General features: G+C 41.5%; 1 protein-coding gene across 1 annotated transcript in view; it reads right to left on the bottom strand.

The window, feature by feature from the left end:
- The window catches only part of prkn (parkin RBR E3 ubiquitin protein ligase), a 1,131,251-nt gene that overhangs the window by 460,329 nt on the left and 645,136 nt on the right, over positions 1-25,786 (bottom strand). Inside the window, exon 6 of the mRNA XM_060831013.1 lies at positions 24,111-24,226. Within this exon, the coding sequence (XP_060686996.1) occupies positions 24,111-24,226 (116 nt within the window). The remainder of the gene's footprint in view (positions 1-24,110; positions 24,227-25,786) is intronic.

Consider the following 25,786-nt stretch of genomic DNA (forward strand, 5'->3'; position numbering starts at 1 on the left):
GCATTTGTGTCTAGAGGGCCTAGACATGCTGTGTGTGTACTGCCTTGAGACAGGTGCATTCCCCTCCACACAAGGCTGAGGGTGGAAGTATTGGCTACCTCTGGAGTATTCTGAGAATAGAGTTCTGGGGGTCTGTTTAAGGGTTGTCCTTCAGTATGGTTCCTGTTGGCACTGCCATCTCTCCTAGTGAGGAAGGACCTGCAGTGAGATCAAGGTCTCTGTCCCTCTGTCGCCATGCTCCAATGGTTAGACCTATGGAGTGTGGCCCTGTGCACAGATCCAAATTTCAAATGAAGATTTGATACTTTCCACAAGCAAAGAAGGAAAACAGAAGTGTCAGAAGCTTGAAACACTTGTGCAGCTCATATTAGGCAGTTCAGGGGTATCAGTTGCTTGTCTGATTTTAGTTCAGGAAATATAAAACATACAAGAATTACATCGAGAGGAAGCTAACTTGCCATTTGTAGCAATTGCAATGAGGTCAACCATGTGGATCTCATAGAATATGAGTTCCCTGACTGGGGCTGTTAATCTGGCCCAGTCAGGGAGCCCTCATTGACAAATAAGAACAGGGGTGTCAGACATTCTGTTCATCTGAATTCTGGCCCTGAGGGAGCTGGATCAGTGTCAAGGACTCTCCAAGTGTTAATAAAGGGTGACTTGTTGATGGGAGGCCAGCCTCTGTGGAGTTATTTCATCATTGAACTGAAATGAATCTTCCAGTTGCACACATCTTATCTTAAATATGGAGGATAGCAATCATTTCACAAATCAACCCCCCAACCTACAAATGTGCAAATGCCCTATGTCTTATTTATTATAGCCTGTCCTTCTTTTCAAGTCAAGGACATGTATCACCATTTTAAATTACATTAGATGAAAGCAAAGTTTGAAAAGCATTTTTAAAAAACGGCATATTCTCCTGGTACCTTGCCAGTCAAACATCATGAAGAGATGTGAAACCATTCTTCAGTCATTTTGCTACCCTTATTGTTCATAAAAACTGAAGATGTAAATTCAGAATGCAGGTCTAATGCTGAATAAGAAGTGTAAATTTGGAAAACTAAGAATAAAAATTCTTGAGCATAATCCAAGCTACTGTAATCATAATTAACCTCATCGAAAATCAAGGTCATTAGTGATTTTCTGCCATCACTTAATATTACAGACCTTTACAGATTACTAGGATCGTGAGCCAGTTGAAAATGATCTGGCCAAATCTAGCAGTAGGAAATTAGCCTCTGAGTTAGCTACTACTCTAGGGTCACAATATTGTCTGAATGGCAATGAGGAAAAAGCACATGACAAAGTCAAGTAAAATCCTAATCTCATCAAAAACCTGAGTGTACTATGATCCTCACCTACCAGTCATAAAAAATGCTGTTTAGCTTCTTCAGCAGATTTTGGGGGGTGAGGAGCAGATGCGGCAGCACACTTTCAGGTGCAGTAAAATGGAAAGCAAAGACCAAGAGACAGTACTTCTAGATCACTTATTGAGATAGATCTGCCATGATTCGAAAAGAGACTTTGCTGGCAATGTTGGAATATGAAAGGATTTCCAATAATGGAGTGGTCTTATAGTTCAAATAGACACGGACCAAATAACTAAGATGCTGCCAATAATTCAACGGTTTAGGTTGAGGCTAATGAGGCATTACTCAACAATTGAATATGTGCAGGGGAAGTCCAAAATAAAAACAAACACTCAAAGATTTCAGTAAGTTCAGCAGAGAAAGCAGACACAGACGTTATTGAAGAGTTTTAAATGTACACATCAGCGGTTATAAAATATTTATTGATTACAAGAACAAAAATGCAAGAAATTCGAGTAGCACAAGAACATGCTGAAGAATGCATTCAAATATGGAAATACTGTCAAGCGGCTGGCTTGTTGATACACCTAATAATTTCGTATTGGGCCAGGACCTTGAGCAGTGTTGCTATCAACTGTAATTGACAACTTGCTAAGTTTGTGTAAAACAAGAAGTAACAATATTAGTAATAAGAATTGAAATTCTTCAGAGGATTCATCAAGATCATTTGGGCATTACAAAAGAGCAATTGTCAATGTGGTACTACACACTCTATCCAAGAAATGATCAATTTTGTTTGTGATGAACAGCCAAGGGAGGATGAATCACTATTACCATAATCTTTTCATCAAGGCCATGTGAGTGTTTGGGAATAGAGTTAGTCAGGTTCAAAGGCAAGATCTTAATTATTGTCATTGAGTACTACTCAAGGTAGATTAAAATACACTGTGCACACAAAAAATCATGGAAGAAGCATTGGTAGAGTTTCTCAAGAAAATCTTTCCAATCCATGACAATCTAGGCATTGTAGTCTCATACAATGGGCTACAGTTAGCAAATGAGCAGCTTAAGAGTTTTACATGTGAATACGATTTTTATCCTGGTCATGAGTTCACCTCATTATCCATGATTGAATGGAGAAACTCAGAGAAGAGTTCTGTACAATGAATGTATTATTGTAGAAGAAGAAAAATTTAAATCTTACACTATTAAAGTACAGATTATCACCACCACAGAACTGATTATTACTGCCACGTTAGTGAAAGATAGGAGATTAAGAACACAATTCTCATCTCTGTGTTAGAACCACAGTTAAACAACACTGAGAATGAACATAACAGAATGAAATGACATGAAGAAGAGCAATTATACAACTAGGCTAAAAATTTTCAGAAAGTTATAGAATTGAGCAGATTGGGAAGTTCTGATCCTACTCATAAAAGGTTTAAGAATGAGTGGGCACAGATTTAAAATGACTTGCAAAAGTAGCAACCGTGATATGAAAAAGAATCTTTTTCACACAGTGATTTGAGTTTGAAATGTATTGTCTTGAAGCTGGTCAAAGTAGTTTGAGCTGAAGCATTCAAAAGGTCATTAGATGATGATTTTATTAGAAACAATATGTAGGGAGAAGCAAAAGAATGACGGATGTCACATTGCTCCTTCGGAGAACTGGTGAGAGTACAACGAGGCCACATAGTCTCCTTTAACGCCATAACAATTCTTTCAGCAAAAGGTTAACAGAGTTACAATCTAGGAAGAGATTGTGAATAAGGGAGTTACAGAAAGAAGGGATGATTATAAAGAAAACATAGTAACTAAGACTATATTGGGCTGAATCCTTTTTTGTTTGGCTCAGTTGTATCAAGTTTCGCAAAGAGTTTCTTTCTATGAGCCAAAGGAGTTCTCCTGCTGCATCTTATCAAATTTACTTCATTTAGATGCTACCCCATCCCATTAACACCCCTCTCATCCTGTCCTACTCTCATGCTACCACTCACTGTGCCCTGGCCAACACACCACTGCCAGTAATAGACCAGAAAGCACAGGCACCATCTTTAAAAGGTTGTTTGTACCTGGCAAGCACAGTTAGTCTGGAGCTGCATTGCATGGTTCCTGACATTTTTACCCCGCTTTGGGAACCAGGTCCTCATGATTCAGAAGTGGGGTGTCCTCTTCCTCGATGACCAGCAGAGAATACCATTATACCAGACAAGATGCCAGCCTAGTCTTGGGTTGGGTCTATTCACTCTCAGCCATTTGGAGGAATTCCCAGAACTTGAAAAGACATTGATCTTCTCCACTCCACAACTATCATCTGCTTGATGCCTCTCTCTCACTTGAACCCTGCTACTGTACACACCTCTCACCAAGAGTCATGCTCTACCAGCTTCACTATTACCTTATTTGCTGCCACCAACCACAACCTCTGACACCACTAACACTACATGCCCTTTCACACTGCCTGCTCAATACATCTTCCCACCTGTACCAAAGGTAACAATGATGCTATCTATTTCCATCTCTCTTAATACCTATTCCTTCTCTATCATTCTAGAACAAAAGCAATCCAAAATGGGCAACAAACTTCAGGGCAGGTGGTGGGCTGGCAATATGGTAGTACTTTCAGTCTGTTTTCTCTGGCTGAGGGGCAAGGCAACGCAGGGATGCTGTGGGCATCCAAGTAGGCTCAAAGCAAGTAAACACTAAGACAGCTAGCCAATAGCCCTGGAGATGCAGCTTAGAGTCCATGACCTGGGTGCATGGCTCTGAGCTCAAAGTGTCATTACAAAGGTAGTTTTTATTGTGTCCTGTGCTGCAACACTGAATTACAGGAGCATATTGTAAGTGGATCAGCCATGGGGATTCTTAGAGATGTCGGGTGCCAATATTTATGAATGTGGGTACATGCGGCTGGTCCCCTTTGAACATATCCTGAGATGCTGTTGCTTAGTGACCAACATGGAGCCTGCTTGCAGCCAGCAGGAGTTGAAGTTGCCAGGTATCCGCCCTGACTTCTATGTTGAGAATTCTCGGCATCTAGTTTGTTTGCAATGAATGGTAAGATAGTCAACTTCATATTAATGAGAGAAGATTTGCAGTTGATAAGTTCGTTTACCAGCAAAAATCCGATCAGTAGGCAAATCTCTGCTCTGTAGTGAGAATCTCACCTCGACACCCAGAACTTAGTTAAAAGCTGCAATGAATTATTTCTGACATTGAGATAGACATTGCTGAATTCTCGCAGGACTTTGTCACAGTTTTCATCATTGCTCATGTAATTGAGGCCCTGTAATATTCTCCTGGAAACAGGCCCTTTGGCCCAACAAGTCCACACCGACCTGCCGAAGCGCGCCCACCCAGACCCATTCCCCTGCACCCAACACTACGGGCAATTTAGCGTGGCCAATTCACCTATCCTGCACATCTTTGGATTGTGGGAGGAAACCGGAGGAAACCCACGCAGACACGGGGAGAATGTGCAAACTCCACACAGTCAGTCGCCTGAGGCGGGAAATGAACCCGGGTCTCTGGCACTGTGAAGCAGCAGTGCTAACCACTGTGCCACCGTGCCGCCCACAAGGTAAAATGTTATACATTATAACATCATTGAGCTAGAAACCAATAGAACTTAGGATCTATTTCTCAAAAGAAGACAGCACTCAAATCAATGCATCAAAAAGTTGAAGTTGAGTGTGAGACTTTGGGGGGAAAAGTTTCATAAAGGAGATAATAGCTTGGGGGTAATGTGGATCATTGAGAAATCAGCAGAATGAATAATCTTGGTGCTAGTGTCCCATGATTATCTAGTAAAGTAGGAAGCGAGCAGTAGCTCGGACAGGATCTTGACAAAATGTGTGTATTTACTGAGCTGTAAATAAAGAGCTCATGCAAAAAGCACTTAGGACTTAAAAGGCAATACTTGGGAAACTAGCTAGTTTCAACAATAAAACAGTGAAAAACTGTGTCAAGGTTTGTTTTGTGAGAATTTACATGCAAAGTCCGAGTTTATTATCAAGCCAGTAATTACAGGTATTCATATGGTTCCAAATTTGCCCTTGCCAGAAGTGGACCCTTCTCTGGGGAATGATTTGGTTGGATTGAGGGTAATATTCCACAAAATGTTAATAACAGCCCAGAGACACTCATAAAGCTGTAAGAAACCAGATTGGTTCTGCAGAGGTGCTAGAAACTGACAAAGGCCGAGATACTGACAGGAGCTGAATGCAAGAATGATGGGCTGGCTCAGGAGAAATCATTTGACTTAAAAATGCCAAGCCAGGTTAGCTCAGATCAAATAGAGTCATGGAACCAGACAGCATGAAAGCTGCCACTTCAGTCCAACTCGTCAATGCTGACCAGATCTCTCACAGTAATTTAGTCCCACTTGCCACCATGTCTTTTAAATGTTGTATTTGTACCAGCCTCCACCACTTTCTCTGGTAGCTTTATTCCATACATACACCACCCTCTGCATGAAAATGTTGCCCCTCAGATCCTGTTTAAATATTTCCCCTCTTACCTTAAACCTATGCCCTCTAGTTTGGACTCCACTACCCTTGGGAAAATACCTGGCTATTCACTCTATCTGTGCCCCTCATGACTTGATGAACCTCTGGAAAGGTCATCCCTCAGCCTCTGATACTTGAGGGAAAATAGCCACAGCCTATTCAGCCTTGCCTTATAGCGCAAACCCTCCAAACCTGGCAACATCCTTGTAGATCTTTTCTGTATCATTTCAAGTTCGACAACATCTTTCCTATAGCAGGGAGACCAGAACTGAATGCAGTATTCCAAAAGTGGCCAAACCAATGTTCTGTACAACCGCAACATGACCTCCCAACTCCAATACTCAATGTACTGACCAATAAAGGAAAGCATACCAAACGGATCCTTCACTGTCCTGTCTCCCTTGGACTCCATTTTTAAGGAACTGTAAACCTGCACCCCCCAGGACCACAATACTCCCCAGGACCTTACCATTGAGTGTAAATGTCCTGCCCTGATTTACCTTTCTAACATGCAGCATCTCGCATTTATCTAAATTAAACTCTATCTGCCAATCCTCACCCCATCGGCTCATCTGATCAAGATCCCATTGTACTCTGAAGTAACCTTTTTCAAATCCAAACACCATCAATTTTGGAGTCATCTGAAAACTTATTAACCATGCCTCCTATGTTCACATCCAAATCATTTATATAAAAAACAAAAAGCAGTAGACCCAGCACTGATCCTTGTGGCATACTGCTGGTCACAGGATTCCAGTCTGAAAAGTAGCCTTCCATCACCACCCTCTGTCTCCTACCTCCAAGTCAGTTCTGCATCCAAAAGATTGTTCTCCTTTTATTCCATGTGATCTAACCTTGCTTAGCAGTCTATCATGCAGACCTTTGTTGAATGCCTTACTGAAGTCCATATAGATCACATCCACTGCTCTGCCTTCAATCCTATTTGTTACTTCTTCAAAAAACTCAATCAAGTCAGTGAGACATGATTTTCCATGCACAAAACCATGCTGACTGCCTCACTCAGTCCTTGCCTTCCAAACACAGTCTGTTCTGATATAACGCGATAGTTCCGTTCTCGTGCAATCCCATTTACACAAAAAACATATAATAGCAGCACCTTTTAAACCAATAGGACCAGAACCGCATTATTGCCATTATAGGTAAGGAAAATTTGTGTTCTACAAATAATGGTCTAAATTCTTCAATTGCACTATAGCCAATTCACATTGAAGAAACACACGTTATAGCAGAACCAACTGAACATGTAAATCCGGTCCCTCTGGATCCTCTCCAACAACTTGCCGACCACTGATGTCAGACTCACCAGTCTATAGTTTCCTGGCTTTTCCCTACCATCTTTCTTAAATAGTTAGCCCACTTCCAGCCTTCTGGCACCTCACCTGTGGCTATTGATGATATAAATATCTCAGCAAGGGACACAGCAGTCTCTTCCCGAGCTTTCCACAGAGTTCTAGCGTACACCTGATCGAGTCCCATGGATTTATCCACTTTTATGCATTTGAAGACCAATAAAAATAAGGAAGAGTATAAATCAGAAATTAGGTCAGTAGACATTTTCTCAGTTTTGGTTGTTCTTTTAAGACAGAGATTGAGAGGATTTTTTTCTTGCACAGGGTTTTACAAATTTGAAACTCTGCCTCAGAAGTGATGGAGGCAGAGTCATTGAATATTTTTAATGCAGAGGTTTATAGATTCTTGATCAGCAGGGGAATAAAACATTATAGGGAAACAACGTGAATGTAGAATTTGGATCACAAATAGATCATCCAGGTACCGATTGAATGATGAAGCAGGCTGGAACCAAGACAGGACCAAGAAACTGATTGGAAGCTAACAGGGAAAATTCAGTGACTGAAACGATCATTTAAACATATAAATGCCTGCAGCAAATCTCCTTAAGCTGACAGTGGAGCAATAATATCCTTATGCATAAAACTGTGTTGAGACTACAGATAAAGATACCAGTGAGATAGAGAGACCTGAGTTATTCAAGACATTGCTCAGGCTGATAGGCCTCAGTCCATTGCATAGGAATGTAGAACAGTCAGATCCAAAATTGGCTGGGATACAGAGAATGATTATCATAGCCAAAAAAAGCTGAGTTTCAGGAAAGAGGAGAGCATGAACAAAAGACATTGGAGATGAAATTGGAAACCAACATGACAGCAAAAAGTCACTGAGGGAATTAACTACACTACTGGCAAATATTTGGTTATGTCCTAGGTACTCTGCACCGAAGGCCAAAGCAATTTAAGGAGACTGGAAAACAGGAAAGAACCAGATGTCTCATTTAGCTACAAAAAACTGAAGAGAACTTTAACATCGATAGAGGATGAAAGATCCCATTAATATTGAGAAAAATATGCCCGAATAGCTTATGAAGTCTAAGTCAGAGATTCCTGAATTAAAAAAGGTTTGAAAATAAAAGACCAGAAAAGTGCCTATCAATGAAAAAGGGATCAAAATAGAACCTACAGTTACCAGAAAGGCCAAAACAAAGCCCAAATGTTTCAGTGTGGAATCCAGGAAACAGACAGTGTCAAAGTTGAACCATTTCAGCATGGTTCTAAAGAATTGCAGAAGACTGGAAAATGTTCAGAAGTCCTGTAGGAGATGAAAGAACCTGTAAGACCAGAAGAAATAGGAACATGAGAAGGCTGTTCAGCCGTTCGAGTCTGCTCCATCATTCAATAGTACCATGGCTGATCTGATACCCCTCACATTCACTTTCCTGTTCTTTCCCCATTACGCTTACTGATGAAGAATCTATCACAGCCTTAAATGTACAGAACGGCTTTGTCCATACAACTCTCTGTAACAAGGAGTTCCAAAGGATTTCAACCTTCTATGAGAAGAAATTCCTCCTCATCTCAGTTTTAAATTTGCTCTCCTTTTAGCTGAGATGATGCCCTTTGATCCTAGATTCTCCCATGAAGAGAAATATTTTCACAATGTTTATTCTGGCAAGCCGTTTAAGAATCCTACATGTTTCAATGAGATTATTTTTCTAAACTCCAGTCAGTACAGACCTAACTGGTTAGCCTTTGCTCATACAACAACATCCTCATACCGGGGATTATCGTAGTGAGTCTTCTCTAATCTGTGTTTGATGAAACAACTTCTTTCCTTAGACCAAAACTGCTCATAGTATTCCTGATATGGTCTCATGAGCACCCTGTATAGTTGCACATTTTGATTTCCATATTCTCATTCCCCAATTCCTTTGGTATAAATCCAGCATTCCATTAGCCTCCATGAACCTGTTGCACCTATGAGCTAGCAATCTGCATTTCCTGCATAGGAACCCCCAAGTCCCTTTGTGTTGCAGATTTCCTCTATTTATATATACCATTCTTTTGTTTTCCTTTCCAAAATCAACAATTTTACATTTTCCCACATTTTACTCCATTTGCCAACTTTTTGCCCACTTACTTAACCTATTGATATCCCTCTATGAACTTGGCTACAGTACATTTGCTTCTTTCTTCCAAGTCATTAACATCTTTGGTAAACATTTGTGGTCCCAACACTGATCCTTATGGAACCCCACTGGTTACAAATTGCCAACCTGAAAAAGAATCCCTTATATTCACTTGCTGTTTTCTGCCACATCAATATACTACCTCCAATATCATTGATTCTTATTTTATGACTTAATATTTTTGAGGTATCTTGCTGATTGCCTTTTGGAATTCCAAATATAACACGTCCACTGGTTCTCCTCTATCCAATCTGGCTGAGGCTTCCTTGAAAAAATCTAATAAATTAGTCAAAGATTTTCCTTCAGTGAAGCCATGCCGATTCTACTTGATTAAATTATAATTTTTTAAATGTGCAGCTACTACTTCCTTAATAACTGATTCTAACATTTTTCCAATGATATCATACAACAAAAAGTGATTTTTGATGATAGGCCTGAAAACTTAACCTTGCTACACTTATGGAGGTGCTCATCATCCCATTTACCTCGTAGGATGAATTATTTGACCAAAGGGATGGAATGCATATGTTAAGTTAAAATGGACACACTGAGAACTTTGCACATGATCAAAACTCCTCCGGTCTCTGAATAGATTAATTTCAAATTTCTGGACGTCCTTACCTTATTTTGCTGTTTAAATTGAGTCTGCTGAGAGTCTAACAGCTGCCACACAACAGCCAAGATTTCAGTCAAACAGCTTAAGTCTGGTTCAAGTCCAGGTAATCCTCCTTGAAATTTAATTTTGAAAGATTTTTGTATTTATCTGAAGATGGACCAAGTCTCATTATGCCAAAAACATATTATTGGGCCTTCACCAATTTGAAAAGGAGATTTGCAACTCCTCCCTTGATTAGTACAGCCACATGAATCTGAGCTCCTGCAGGAAAAATTCTTCACTGGACTCAGAAAACCACATGAATTAATATCCATATCTTTGGGCAGAATTTTCACATCTTTAAGTGAATTATCAAAGGAAATTCAATCTCTCTGGTCCACAATGGGAACTTTTCGAATGCAATCTTCACTCTTCACAGCATTAACTGTGCAGTTCGAATTTTGGGCACTTTTATTGGGAATTGTGTGCTCCATCAGCCCATCTAATCAAGGTCCCATTGTACTCTAGAACTAAAGCATCTATTGATTGAGTAAATTCAGTAACTGATTTATCGAGGAGATATTTCTGTTGCAAATGAGCTCTTGTTCTGAGTGCCCACAGCTGCATGGGTCAGGCAGTTTCATTAACACTTTGCATATACTATCTAAAGACTCTTCTGGAAGTTGATACTTCTCAAATTAAAAAAAATGCAAATGAATTGTAGATGCTGGATACCAGAAACAAAGTTAGAAATTTCTGGAAAAATTGAGCAGGTATGGCAGCATTTGCGGTGAGAAAGCAGAATTAATGTTTCAGGTCCAATGACCTTTCTTCAATTGATATCTGCTACTGAATCATGATCACATTGGTGTTCTATTTGTTTTGAAGTGAAATACTGATCAAAAGCTGTTAAGAGATTGTCAAACATAATTTGTTTCTCATTGATTTGTTGCTGATGTAACATGACCTGATGTCATTCTTATGCAACAGGTAAGCATGCTAAACTTTACAAGCCAGAAGCTGTTTAAAATCTTGGGAATTGTGTTTTCCACATGTGGCAATTTATGAATCTATCGAAAGGATCTATAAGTTTAAAATTTCAAATGTAAAGATTGGTGTAGGTAAATTTTGTTTCATTATTTGTTTATTCACAGGCATTTAAAGTTGTTAATTGTTGTCCTGATTTGGAAGAATATTTTTCTCGTACTAGACTTATTCTGTTGTCTAGTGAGACTCTCTGTTGATTAAAGCTGTTGCTGATTCTTTGCTGTTGTAAAACTTGTTGCTATGGTGCAAAAACTGAAAGCTGTTCAAATTTCTGCTGTTCTAAATGTTATTTCAATGTAAAGTGTAGTTTCATTTACCAATATGGAATCTTCATACAAATGAATGAAGATATTCCTTTTCTAATATGGCTGAAGGATATCCTAATGATTGCCTCAAAATGGTTTCACTCAGTATGCTGAATTAAACACTGCATGATCAGATTCTCTTTCTTCTGAACCACTATTCTGTACTTCTATGAATAAGATAAAAAAAATCTTTGTTACCAAATATAATTTTGATTTTCTTGTTTATAACATCAAAGTAATAAAGATTTCACAAAAAAAACCCAAAGATTCTGAAGGGTCACTACAACCAAAACATTAATTATGTTTTCTCTTCACTGATGCTGCTCAACCACTGAATTTGTTGAGCAATTTCTGTTTTGTTAACAATTTCACTAACTTCCTGTTAAGGCTCTGAAACTTCAGTTTGTAATGAGATTCTTATGCTATTTTTATTCACATGATTTTCTTTAAGCCTGTACTTGAAGAATGATCTTACCTTGTTATTGTTAACTTTGTCATCACGTTAAAAGTTCAGAAATTTATTAGGTTGTTGTTCAAAACCTGATCTGCCTTTCTCAGCCAGGTACTTTTTTTTTCAGATAAAAAGGTACTGTTTTCATCCCTTCCTTTAAGGGATCAAATCTGCTCTGAGTGTCCAGTAATTGGCCTCTTTTCATAGGTAAGAGCTGAAAAATGTGTTGCTGGAAAAGCGCAGCGGGTCAGGCAGCATCCAAGAAGCAGGAGAATCGACGTTCCGGGTATAAGCCCTTCTTCAGGAATGAGGAGGGTGTGTTAAGCAGGCTAAGATAGAAAGTAGGGAGGAGGGACTTGGGGAGAGGCGTTGGGAATGCGTTAGGTGGAAGGAGGTTAAGGTGAGGGTGATAGGTCGGAGTGGGGGTGGGGGTGGGGGCAGAGAGGTCAGGAAGAAGATTGCAGGTCAAGAAGGCGGTGCTGAGTCCAAGGGTTAGAACTGGGATAAGGTGGGGGGAGGGGAAATGAGGAAGCTGGAGAAATCTGCATTCATCCCTTGTGGTTGGAGGGTTCCTAGGCGGAAGATGAAGCGCTCTTCCTCCAGGCGTCGTGTTGCCATAGTCTGGCGATGGAGGAGGCCAAGGACCTGCATGTCCTTTGTGGAGTGGGAGGGGGAGTTAAAGTGTTCAGCCACGGGGTGGTTGGGTTTGTTGGTCCGGGTGTCCCAGAGGTGTTCTCTGAAACGTTCCGCAAGTAGGTGGCCTGTCTCCCCAATGTAGAGGAGGCCACATCGGGTGCAGCAGATGCAGTAAATGATGTGTGTGCAAGTGCAGGTGAATTTGTGATGGATAAAGAAAGATCCCTCGGGGCCTGGGAGGGAAGTGAGGGGGGAGGTGTGGGCGCAAGTTTTGCATTTCTTGCGGTTGCAGGGGAAGGTGCCGGGAGTGGAGGTTGGGTTGGTGGGGTGTGGACCTGACGAGGGAGTCGCGGAGGGAGTGGTCTTTCCGGAATGCTGATAGGGGTGGGGAGGGAAATATATTCTTGGTGGTGGGGTCTGTTTGGAGGTGGTGGACCCCACCTCCAAGGATATATTTCCCAAATAGACCCCACCACCAAGGATATATTTCCCTGTGGATATGTTCGTCAACCTGAGACTATTTTGTCTGATTATTTCACTGGCTTGTGGGTTGATGGTTGGTGGTCTGTATCTGACACATGGTGATGGTATTTGATTCCTTCAGCATCCATTATGAATCTGAGTTGCTCATAGGTAGTGCTTAGGCAGTTGGCACAGGATTTCCATTTCTTTGCTTGACTTCGCGTCTCTCACCTGTAGGTGTTCAAGGTTTGTGTAAAGATTTGGAGCTCGGGTTATCATGGTTATGGGCAAGTTCTCATGTCCACACTATGCCTGTATTAAGTCTGACTACCAAGACTCTCCTGATGTCTCTCTCACACACACAGGCCCAGAGGAGGCAGAAGTGGGTCTGTACTATCTCTGATTTCTTACACTCACACAGGTTTGTTGAGGCCCAGAGGGAGAGAAGAAACACGCAAAAACAGAAATTGTTGGAGAAACTCAGCAGATCTAGCAGCATCTGTAGAATGAAAACAAGAATTAGTTTTGAGAACAGTGGGCAACACAGTATGAGCATGGCTTTATTACCAGTTGCTAGTTGCCCTCTGTGATGAGCTTTCTGTTTGAATCATTGATATTTGGTGTAGGTTTATTCATGGAGATGTTAGGGAGGGAGTACCAGAAATTTGACCAGGTGACAGGTGATTACAATATTTTCAGCACAGGATCGTATGTGGATTGGAGGGGAATTTGCAGATGATGTATCCCTTTGTTTCTGCTGCCCTTGTTCTCCTCGATGGTACTCGTGTGGTTTTGGGAAATGCAGTCTAAGGATCTTTGTTGAATTCCTGCAGTGCGTCTAGTAGATAGTACACTGCTGCTACTGAGTGTCAAGGGGCAGAGACGACCATTTTGTGGATGTGGTGTTTAGTCCTGGACAACGTCCAGCTTCCTAAGTGTTGCTGGAGTCGAACCCACTCAGACAAATGGGAAGTATTCCATCACACCATAACTTGTGTCTTGGAGATGGTGGATAGGCTATGGGAAGTTCGGAGGTAAGTTAACCACTGAAGGATTCATAGCCTCTGAAATGATCTTTTAGCCATTCTATTTATGTACGTCCAGTTCAGTTTCTGGTCAATCATTATCCCCAGGAGGTTTATAGTGGGGAATTCAATAATGGTAATGCCATTAAATGTCATAGGGTGATGGTTAGATTCTCTGTTAATCAAGATGATTATTTCCTGGCACTGGTGTAGCACAAGTGTTATTTGACACACTTCGATATTAACCACCGTAGGTCTGCTGCATTTGAACATGGAGTACTTCAGTACAGGAAGAGTCGTAAGGGGGTTGAACATTATGCAATCATCAATGAATATTCCAGCTTCTGAGCTCATGATGGAGGGAAGATCATCAATGAAGCAGCTGAAGATGGTTGGGCTTAGGACACCACCCTGAGGAATTCCTGCAAAAAATCCTGGAGCTGAGATGACTGAACGCCAACAACCACAATCATCCTCAGCTGTGCCAAGATTGACTTTATTCAGCAGAATGTATCCCCCATTTCCCCCACACCCTCACCTCACCCTGCCATTGACTTTGGCTAAGGCTCCTTGATGCCAACATTTGGTCAAATATGGCCTTGATGTCAAGGGCTGAAAATATGTTGCTGGAAAAGTGCAGCAAGTCAGGCAGCATCCAAGGAGCAGGAGAGCTCATGCCTGAAACGTCGATTCTCCTGCTCTTTGGATGCTGCCTGACCTGCTGCGCTTTTCCAGCAAGACATTTTCAGCTCTGATCTCTAGCATCTGCAGTCCTCACTTTCTCCTTGATGTCAAGGGCAGTCACTGTCACCTCACTTCTGAAATTCAGCTCTTTAATCCATGCTTGTACTAAGTCTGTAATGAGGTCAAGAACTGAGTGAGTCCAGCAGAATCCAAACTGGGCAGGTTATTGCTAAGCAAGTGCTTCTTGATAGCACTATTAGTGACACCCATCACTTTACTGATGAGAGTAAACTGATGGGATAATAATTTGTCAGCTGGATTTGTCCTGCATGTTATATACAGGGCAATTTTCTACACTGTTGCAATATTGTATGGTGGCTCGGAGGTTAGCAGTGCTGCCTTACAGTATCAGGCACTTTGGTTTGGTTCCATCTTTGGGTAACTGTCTATGTGGAATTTTAATTTTCTCTCTGTGTCTGTGTGGGTTTCCACTGCCATGTTCTGGTTTCCTCTCATAAATCTTCTTATTTACTACTACCACTTGTACAGATGTTACTACCAGTTGCTACTTATTGCTACTACCACTTTGGGAGTAGCCCAAATATTCCAGTCAACTTCTGTGAAGAAAACAATATTATTGCTAAATGTTGTCAGGGTCCATAACTTTAGCCGTATCTAATACAATTTCTTAACATCACGTGGAACTAACCCAGCACTTCTGGCTGACGATTGCTGCGAACACTTTAGTTTTAACTTTTGCACTGATGTGCCTGGCTCTCCTATTGTTGAGGATGGGGAGGTTTGTGGATCTTCTGCCTCCAGTGAGTTGATTATTGCAGGTAGACACTTGTCAGATTTATTTTTCAAAATAATGGGATGTCCTGACAATATAGTGAGCAGATCGTTGACATTTGCAAATTATTGGTAGAATTATATTCTAGAGTAGATTTATTTGTCATTTCTACCTAATACAACGGATGCAGTAAAAAACGAGATAGCGTTCCTCCAGGACCAAGGCGCTACATGGTCATACAAAGGGTGGCATAAAATGCATAAAAATACCAAAACATGCAAATTAGTGTAATAAAAGAAGGATAATTAATAGACATTTTTCTAGCAGCAAATTTGAAGTCCTGCAAAGAATTTCAGATGGAAAACAGTCTGATCATACAGTGTTAAGGAGTCTGATGGCTTGGGGGAGGAAACTGTTGCACAGTCTGGCTGTGAGAGACCGCATGCTCGGGTATCTTCTGCCAGATAGCAGGTGGGAGAAGAGTTTGAGTGAGGGGTGTGTGGGATCTTCCACAATGTTCTTAGCCCTTCGGATGCAGCAAGTGATGTAAATGTCTATAAGGGAGGGGAGAGAGACCCTGATGGTCTTCTCAGCTGTCCTCACTATCCGTTGTAGGGTCTTACGATCCAAAACGGTGCAATTCCTGAACTAGGCAGTGATGCAGCAACTCAGAGTACTCTCAATGAACCCTCTGTAGAATGTGGTGAGGATGGGGGTTGGGAGGTGGGTTTTCCTCAGCCTGCGCAGAAAGGAGAGATGCTGCTAGGTTTTCTTGGCTGTGGAGCTGGCTTTGAGAGTCCAGGTAAGGTTCTCCACCAGGCGGACGCCAACAAATTTGGTGCTGTTCACCATTTCCAAAGGGGAGCCATCAATATCCAGCAGAGAGTGGTCGCTCCACGCCCTCCTGAAATCAACATCCATCTATTTCATTTTGTCCACGTTCAGAGACAAGTTGCTGGCTGTGCACCAGTCTGTTAGCCACTGCACCTCCTCTATGTATACAGACTTGTCATTCCTGCTGATGAGACCCAATACAGTCGTGTCATCAGTGAACTTGATGATGTAATTTGACCTAGGCATCGCTGCACAGTTGTGTGTCAGTGGGGTGAACAGCAGTGGACTGAGCACATAGCCCTGATGGATTCCCATGCTCAGTGTGATGGTGTTGGAGATGCTGTTCCCAATCTCCGATCTGGACTGACCGAAGATTCCTAGTCAGGAGGTCCATGATCTAGTTACAAAGGGAGATATTTAAGCCCAGCAGATTCAGCTTTCCAATCAGGTGTTGAGGAATGATGGTGTTAAATGCCGAAGTGAAATCTATGATGTAGATGTCTTTGTTCTCTAGGTGAGTGAGGCTCAGATGGAGGGTGTCCAGTGAGGAGGGCAGCTGGGTCTTAATATGCCCCATCATGAGCCTCTCGAAGCACTTCATGATAATGGGAGTTAACGTAACGGGCGGTAGTCGTTGAGACAGGACGCTGAAGAGTTCTTTGGTACAGGAACGATGTTAGTGGCCTTAAAGCATGTTGGAACTATGGCAAATTCAGTGAGATGTTGAAGATGTCCATGAGAACACCCATCAGTACATCAGAGCATGCTTTGAGCACTCTACCAGGGATGTTATCTGGTCCAGCGACCTTATGTGGATTGGCTCTGCACAGGGTTTTCCTCACTTCAACACTGGTAAAACACAGCACCCGGTCATTATGGGGAGGGGGAGGTGGGGGGGGGGTGGATGTCCTTGCTGCCGCTTCATTTTGTGCCTCCAATCGTGCGTAGATTTTTCAACTCATCTAGGAGCAAGGCATCACTAACACAAGCAAGCAATGCTGTTCTGTGGTTGGTGATGGCCAGGATTCCCGTCCACATGCTCAGTGTATCGCCGCCGTCCTGAAAGTGGCTGTGTAGTCTCTGTGCATGTGCACGCTTTGCCTCTTTGATGGCCCAGGTCAGGTTGGCCCTCACTGTTGTTAGGGTCACTTTGTCATCTGCTCTGAAGGCAGAATCACACAGGTCCTCAGCAGTGCACACACCTTTTCGGTCATCCACGGCTTCTGGTCAGGGCAAGAAGTGATGGTCTTGGATGCAGCGATGTCATCAATACACTTTCTAATGTAGCAAATCACCAACACTGTGTACTCCTCTAAGCTGATGGAATCGCTAATGGTTTCCATATCCCTGAACATGCGTCAGTCACTGTACTCAAACTGTCTTGAAGAGAAGAAATGGCTTGTCATAGCCAGGTTTTCCCCTGCTTCAGAACCTGTTTGACACATCAGATGAGCGATCTGTATGTTTGGATTAGCATAACAGAGATCTGGTCTGGTGAACCGAGGTGGGGCTGGGCTCTGCCCTGTATGCATTGGGGATGTAATATAAACCAGATCTAGTGTTTTCTCCCCTCTCGTCGCAAGGTCCACGTGCTGATGGAATTTAGGGAGCACAGTCTTGAGATTCGCATGTTGAAATCTCCAGTAACAATAAACAGACCATCAGGATGTGCGTTCTGCAGTCCACTAATAGCCCCAGAGTGCTTCCTTAACAGTTCACAGAGTGCCTCCTTAGCATTAGCACTGGGAAGAATCTACACCCTGACTATAAGGACAGTGGTGAATTCCCATGGCAAATAAAATGGATTGCATCTAAAAGTCACAAACTCCACCAGTGATGAGCAGTAATTGGAGACTAGCATGAAGTCTTTGCACCATTTTGTGTTGATGTAGACACACAGACCCCCCCCCCCCCCCCACCCCAAGCCTTACCGCAAGGAGCTGCATTTCTGTCATCCTGAAACTAGGTGAGCCCATCTTTCTGGATGGTGGTGTCTGGAACTCTGTCGCTAAGCCATGTTTCCATGAAAACAATGATGCAGCAGTAACTGAACTCACACTGAGATGCCTGACACAGTCATATGCAGAACGATTTATTGTCCAGGGAGCAGACATTTGGAGAGCAGAATGGAAGGTGGAGCTGGCCGGGTAGGGTTTGTTTTTAGCCTGGTACGAACTCCTGCACACTTACCCTGCTTCTGCCTCTTTACACACCGCTTCCAATGTCTCAACACCTGGCCACCAACATCAGGTGAGGCCGAGGACTGGATGCCTGGTCTCCACAGCAAGCTGAGAACTCCTCCATGCTTACCACACTTTTGCCTCCTCGCACACCACTTCCGGCGTTTCAACACCCGGCCACCGACATCAGGTGAGGTCGAAGACTGGAGGCCTGGTCTCCGCAGCAAGCCCAGATCATGTAACTGCCTCAGCAGCTCTCTATTCAGGTACATTTCCTTTGCTGAAGCAGTGTTTGCTGTAACACCGTCTGCAAACACCGAGTTTTCTGTTCCTCCTGGAACTAAGTAGTTCTCGGTCCGGAGAGGCTGCTGTGAGTAGTTGTCATGCCGCCATCTTGGATGTCCAATACCTAATTTACAGTTACTCTATAATTTCTACATAATCCTACACTGCCATTTGCTTTTGGTACTACTTCAGTTACACTAGTCAACTCCTGTGATGACATTCTCTGTCTCCAGACTTTTGAGCTCTTGCTCTACCTCAGATTACAGAGAATTGAACACAGTGTGCAGTAACCCATATTTCGGCCTTATATCCTTAAATAAAATGTCCAATTTTATTAAACACCAATAAACAAAAGTAAATCAGTAAACAAAATTTGGTAATCATGTTGCTTTATTTGTGAGTTTCCTGTTAGAGGAAAGTATCTCATTCTAATTAATTTCTGTGATTTTGACCAGTTGTTGCCAGTCTGGTTTCTAACGCTTCACTATGATAATGAGTAATTTTGCCCATTGCTCCGTGTATGTGACGGGATCACTCTTTCCATTATGGAAATTTTCTTTCCTATATAATTTCTTAATTCCATGTGTGATTTGTCTAACTGATTTTTACTTAATTTTTGATGGTAGATACTTAAGAATCACATTAACTGCAACCCTCATGCCAACTACCATGTCTGTCAATTGTTACTTGTACTGTAATGCTCTGTGAATTTTTATTGGAATATTCTTCTTGTACAGATCTCAAATGACTCCTCATCAGTTTGCTGTTCTTTCACATTCATGTGTAGTAATTGCTGTTTCCTTCCATCTTTGTCTGATGTGCCTTGGTAAATTAAAACTTCTTGCAGTTGTAGCACTCTGCATTCACAGATGGACAGTTCTGTGCTCAATGTTAGCCTAAGCATTGCTATCAGGATTTTGTAACTACTTTACTTGGGGTTTTCAGCTTACTCATCTGCAATTTATTTACATCAGCAAACAATTATTATTAACTTTAACTTTTTGCAGGTGTTGTAAACATGGACCAAAATGTTTGGTAAGCTATGACAAAGGTTAACTTTGGTAATCTGTCCCATAAATGCAAGCCCGCTATCTGGATGGTGGTGTCTGGAACTCTGTCGCTAAGCCATGTTTCCATGAAAACAAGGATGCAGCAGTCTCTGAACTCACACTGAGATGCTTGTCACAATCATATGCAGAACAGTTTATTGTTCAGAGACCAGACATTTGGAGAGCAGAATGGAAGGTAGAGCCGGCTGGCTAGGGTTTGTTTTTAGCCTGGTACGAACTCCTGCACACTTACCCTGCTTCTGCCTCTTCACACACTGCTTCTGATAACTCAACACCCAGCTACCGGCATCATACGAGGCCGAGGACTGGGCTTAATGGGACAGATGGCATGGTGGCTTAGTGGTTAGCATTGCTATCTGACATCGATGGTACGTGGGTTCAATTCCCACCTCTGGCGATTGTATGTGTGGAGTTTACACGTTCTCTCTGTGTCTGTGTGGGTTTCTTCCCAAAATCCAAAGATATGCTGGTCAGGTTAACTGGCCACACTAAATTGCCCAAGGTGTTAGGGGCATTAGTCAAGTGTAAATGTAGGGTAGGGGAATGGGTCAGTGTGGACGTGTTGGGCCAAGTAGCCTGTTTCCACACTGTAGGGAATCTAATCTAAAAAATAATGCTTTCTTCTAACGTTGTGATGGACAGACAGCTTTTTCAGAACCATAATAACCACTCTAATACCCGTACTGTGTAACTGATCCCTGGTTCTAAACAGATACCTTTTCATAATCTCCAATTATTTAAGACAGTGGTGTTACACAAAATGTTTCACAGTGCCTTCACCTTTAGTTTTGTGTAAGTTAAAGAAAATTCTTCAGTGATTTATTTACTTCTGTACATGGTTCAGTCAGAAATGTCATCCTTTTCTTTTCCCCTACTCCCTAATGAACAGACAGATTATTAGGAACATCCAGGATATTATTAACAGTGAAAAATGCTTTAAGCTGCTCCACATACACATACTGTCAATCACATCTACACTCTCTCAATAATATCTGTTGGAGGAGCCATCTTTGAAGGTTAGGAAGCCAAGTGTACAAACAATGTTTTTATGAAGAATGGATATTTAAAATTATTTCTCAACAAAAGAAAACCTCTCAATTCCATGAATGATTTACTAAAAGGTGGAAGCTTATCCCATCTAAATTTGTTTGGCCAAGGACATATACAACCCCATTCATGTCACCAAATACAATATCCTTTCAAAGTAGACTGAATTGTGTGCAGTACATGAAAGTCAACATCAAACTAAACTGGTTTATTTTGATATGTACATGTTTGCAAATTGTCACAAAATGTGATTACACTGACTCTGGAATTCAATTGTTTTGTTCATATTTGGATAAATCTGTAATGAGATTTGGAGCATAGTGACTCTGTCAGAACTCAAATTTGCATGAAATGTGCTTCTCACTTTATCCTAACTATTCTACATGCAACTGACATCTCATCGTACATGTGTACCTGTGCTCCTATGATGATGTTTCCTCAGAATTGTTCACAACCTGAGGCTTGCACAGTCTCATCTGCCATCTCCTGCTCTTCTTCTGGCATTGGCCCAACAGAAAGAGCAAGGTGGAGAATGTACAATTGGTCAGATTGGAGGGCTAATAGCTCATAAGACTGTTACAACAGTGTCAGCTACATTTGCAAACTAAGGTATCTATATGTTTTCACCTTTACATTATTTTAGATTATCTTATACTTCTGTAGGACAAATGTTTCCTTTATCCAAGATTTGATTTTAACTGATCATATGATTATGATACTTAAAATGATATCAAAAGATTATGTTTTGAATATAGAAGATTTCTGATTTAAAATTTGCTATAAACTAAATCATCACATACTTGATGTGCAGGTTGGATAATCCAGTTAGCTTGATGGGTATAAAATAGTGCAAAATCACTAATATTTCAATTCTTGCAATGGCTTGTGATATTTCATGGCAGTTGCCTCCTTTCCTTATGCCATGCTTAATGTGGAGCTATGCCCCAAAGACTATATAACTACTTGAACTCTCTAACAGCCAGAGATTTGAGGCATATGGCTAATTATTTTTCCTTACATTTTGAATACATTTGAATTAAATTTCTGTCTATTTCAGTATTTTGTGAAGAGTTCAATTAAAGCCTTTCAAAAAGCTGATAACCTTGTTTATTAGGCAGAAGTCATTCTTGGAGGAGGTATGGAGGCAATACGTAAAATTAAATGAATAATCGTGGAGATAGGCTACCTACTCAAAAATCAAAACCAATACTTAGCTCCCTTTGTATCATTAGTGCAGCAGCTTATTTTGTTGCAAACTATAATACAGAAGTTACTTGTTTCTGTTAATCAGCATTTTGAGACAGATTGGTTTTGGTATAAATCCAGCTTAAATTACTGCAAAACTCCAGAGTGGACAGATTCCTCTGGAATTAATATCACTACTTTAGCTTCTCTCAAATACTGCAAGGTGAAGAGATTGATATAATGTCATGTTCTGACTCATCATTTCTCATTCCAATGTCTGGAACCACATCTGTATCACCAGGAGTACAATTCAATCAGTACATAATAGTCATTGCAATGGAATACTTTCTGTTCTCTTCCCTGGCAAGGATAAAAACTTCAGTCTAAAATGATTGTCACCACATGAAAAATGTGTGAAATTTGTTCTGAAATGAAATTGCTTTTTGTAGTCACCATGCAGTACATCACTCCAGTTTTCCTTCTGTAGTGTGATAATTTTCATCACCAGTCAGGAATTCCATTATCAGCAAAATTGAATATAATCGTAGAAAAAAAGTATAATTGTCGAATTGAATATCAAGGCATCCTATAAATATCAAAGCATTTATTCTGTCAATTAGTGAAAGAGGGGTACTGTCTTACAATCCTAATCATTATGGAAAAGAAGGGGGTCATTCCTGTGTATAATCAGAAGTCAGACGACACCAGGTTATTGTCGAACAGGTTTATTTGAAATCACAAGCTTTCGGAGGCCACCTGATGAAGGAGCTACGCTCTGAAAGCTTGTGATTTCAAAGAAACCTGTTGGACAATCACCTAGTGTCGTGTGACTTCAGACTTTGTCCACCCCAGTCCAATACCGTATCTCCACATCAGTCCTGTGCTTGCCCAATTTTAACTGCTCCACCATCAGTTGTTGCACTTCAGTTGCTTAGACCCTAAGCTCTGGGATACTATCTTTCTGCATTTCTACCTCACTTCCCTCCTTCAAAATACTCCTTAAGATTTACTTCCTTGAGGAAGCTTTTTGGTCATCATTTTATCAGGGATCATGACTCTGACTTCAGGATAGAAACTAAGTCTAAATCACTTGCTCGCATTGTGACCTGCCCAGTTATTTTTACCAAAGATGGTCTCCTAAGTGGCCTCCTGTTGGCATCCTTCCAACGAGGGATGCTGCTGATGCTCCTGGGGCTGCCAGCCAAATCACAGGACCAGCAGTTCTGATGCCTCAGCAACATTGCAGGGTTAGCTCGTCATTGCTGAGAAATGCAGGAGGCCTCAGGAGCTTCGCCAATATTTTTTAAACTTAAAAGCCCTTGTGCCAACTGATGGAGGGCAAACTATTCTGGGGAGGTAATCGGGGCAATGGATGCTCTTTTCATTGTTTACAGCCTGCTCTTTGGCCTGTGAGATCTTCCCTCTTGGGTTGATGCCAACAGGCTGCATCTTACTGCAACAGCCCCAGTACATTGCGGGTGGTTACCTGACCTTCAGCATGAAGTGGCTCCAAGTTTGACCTTTACAATTTAAATGACCTGCCCAGTTCCTTGTGATAGGCAACCTCTCTGCATCTTGTCCCACCCGGGGGTACAATTTTGATGGCGACAAAGTGTCAGGTGTTCAATCGAAATCTGCTCTCAGCAGCTTTAATGAAACCGCAGCTCCCAGGAATGGTAAAATTCTGGCTAGTGGTTCCTTATGTGGCTCAGTATCATACTTTGCTTATTAATGATTTCATGAAGCACCTTGGAACATTGCATTCCATTTTACATTTATCATAATAGAAATTGATCTAAGTTAAGTAATTGTAGCTATTTTGGGAACCACTGTTTAGTCTTATTATTTAAAATATTATTTTAAGCAGTTGAAAGAAAATTACTGCAATGCATCAAGATCAGCATTAGGAACTTGAGGAATGGAGGAACATGCAGAATTGACTCGGTAGAAGCACCTAAAAAGAGATTTTGAAAGGAGATTGCTATTCTTTTGTTGTTGCTACAAATCCACACACAACATATTTTCTTCAAGGCAAACAAAAATGTTATAAGATCAACAGAGGGAATCTTTCTTTGAAAGTAAAGAAAATTAAGAATAGTTTTTCTCTAGATATAGTTCAGTCGTTTACTCACATCATGAAAATCCTTCATTATCAAGAATACAGTTAAATAAGCATTATACTTACACAGTTTCAGTACAGGTTATACATGGGATGTTTTGTCTGTTTGGAGTAATTAAGTTCAAAATCACAGATGTGTCACTCTCAGAGGTTGGATGTTTTCCACATTTGAAGTAAAACTCCTGTAAAATGTAAACATGAGTTAGTGGCATATTGTAACTGATAGAACACATTTTACTTTGATCACTTAAGGCTAAATATTTGGACTCCATCGATCATTTAAAATTTTCCTTCTGTTCTATGTGAGGGACAGTTCCTGGCACAGCGTGTAGTCAGAAACTCTGGGTTCAAGTCCTACACAGGCTTTAATGGCCGACGAAGGCTCATAATACAGCTAACCAAGTTATAAATCCTGATGGCAGATAGTAAGAGTGGGAGATGTAAGACTGGATGTTGATACAGTTGGTATAGTTGGATAGGTGCTGGTGGTATTCAGGTTGATCACAACAGAACACGATTTCATCCCTGTTCCAACAGAGGTGGATTCACGACCTTCCACCTTGCCTCACCAATGGGTGGTGAGGATGATGATGAGATCCTGATGGAACTATCAATGTAGTCAGCTTGATGATTGGTTCCCACAAGAGGTACATGCACCAATATTCACATAGATGCAAGCTAGCACTTCCCACACTCTCATAGCCCATTTCCATTCAGTTTTCAACAACAGGCACAGTGTTTAAGCAATTGTGTATCACTTTCTGACGTTCTGTCAGAGAGCAGCTCCAATTGTATTTCCTGATACATCTGTTGTGACATACGTCTCCACATGACCACAGATGGAAATGCTATTTTCCCCTTTAATGTAATAAATACGGCTTGCTGTGCCATTGTCCACTCACATTGTGCATCTTTGCACATTATTATTTGAAGAGGCTCTCACAAACTCTTCCCACAATGAGCTTCCAATTATCTAACACTTCAACACATCATAGAGTGGCCAACATTTCTGTCCCAAGAAGGTTGCAATGCTCCAGCAAGGCTCAACCTGTTCAGAAATGTTATTACACTCCTCTGGAGCAGGTGGGACTTGAACATGGGTCTCTTAACTCAGAGGTACGGACATTACCACTGCACCACTAGAGCCAAAACAGTGTTTTATTTTCCACTAAGGGAACCTGCAGTCTTGAGTTCAATAATTTTAAAGCCCAAGCACCTATTTACAAATTCTTTACCCGTCCCCACCATGCCCCAGGCCTTGTCATCACCAGACCCGTTATTTGCTCAGCCAACCCATTTTTGCCGACTTATGGTCCCCATTATCAGCTTTTCTTCCTCCCTGGCTTGCTATCAGCCATGTCTTTTTGTCTATCTAACTTCCAAACGCATTTCCACCCCTATCTCTCTGGGCTCTGTCTCCATTGATCCATGATATTGAGGTGCTGGTCTTGGACTAGGGTGGACAAAGTTAGAAGACAGTGAGGTCTGCAGATGCTGGAGATCAGAGTTGAGAGTGGGTTGCTGGAAAAGCACAGCAGGTCAGGCAGCATCTGAGGAGCAGGAAAATCGATGTTTCAGGCCAGAACCCTTCATCAAGAATGAGGCTGGAAGCCTCAGGGGTGGAGAGATAAATGGGAGGGGGTTGGGGCTGGGGAGAAGGTAGCTGAGATTGTAATAGGTGGATGGAGGTGGGGGTAAAGGTGATAGGTCGGAAAGGAGTGTGGAGTGGATAGGTGGGAAGG

The sequence above is a fragment of the Hemiscyllium ocellatum genome, chromosome 10, assembly GCF_020745735.1.
Source record: "Hemiscyllium ocellatum isolate sHemOce1 chromosome 10, sHemOce1.pat.X.cur, whole genome shotgun sequence".
Taxonomy (NCBI): domain Eukaryota; kingdom Metazoa; phylum Chordata; class Chondrichthyes; order Orectolobiformes; family Hemiscylliidae; genus Hemiscyllium; species Hemiscyllium ocellatum.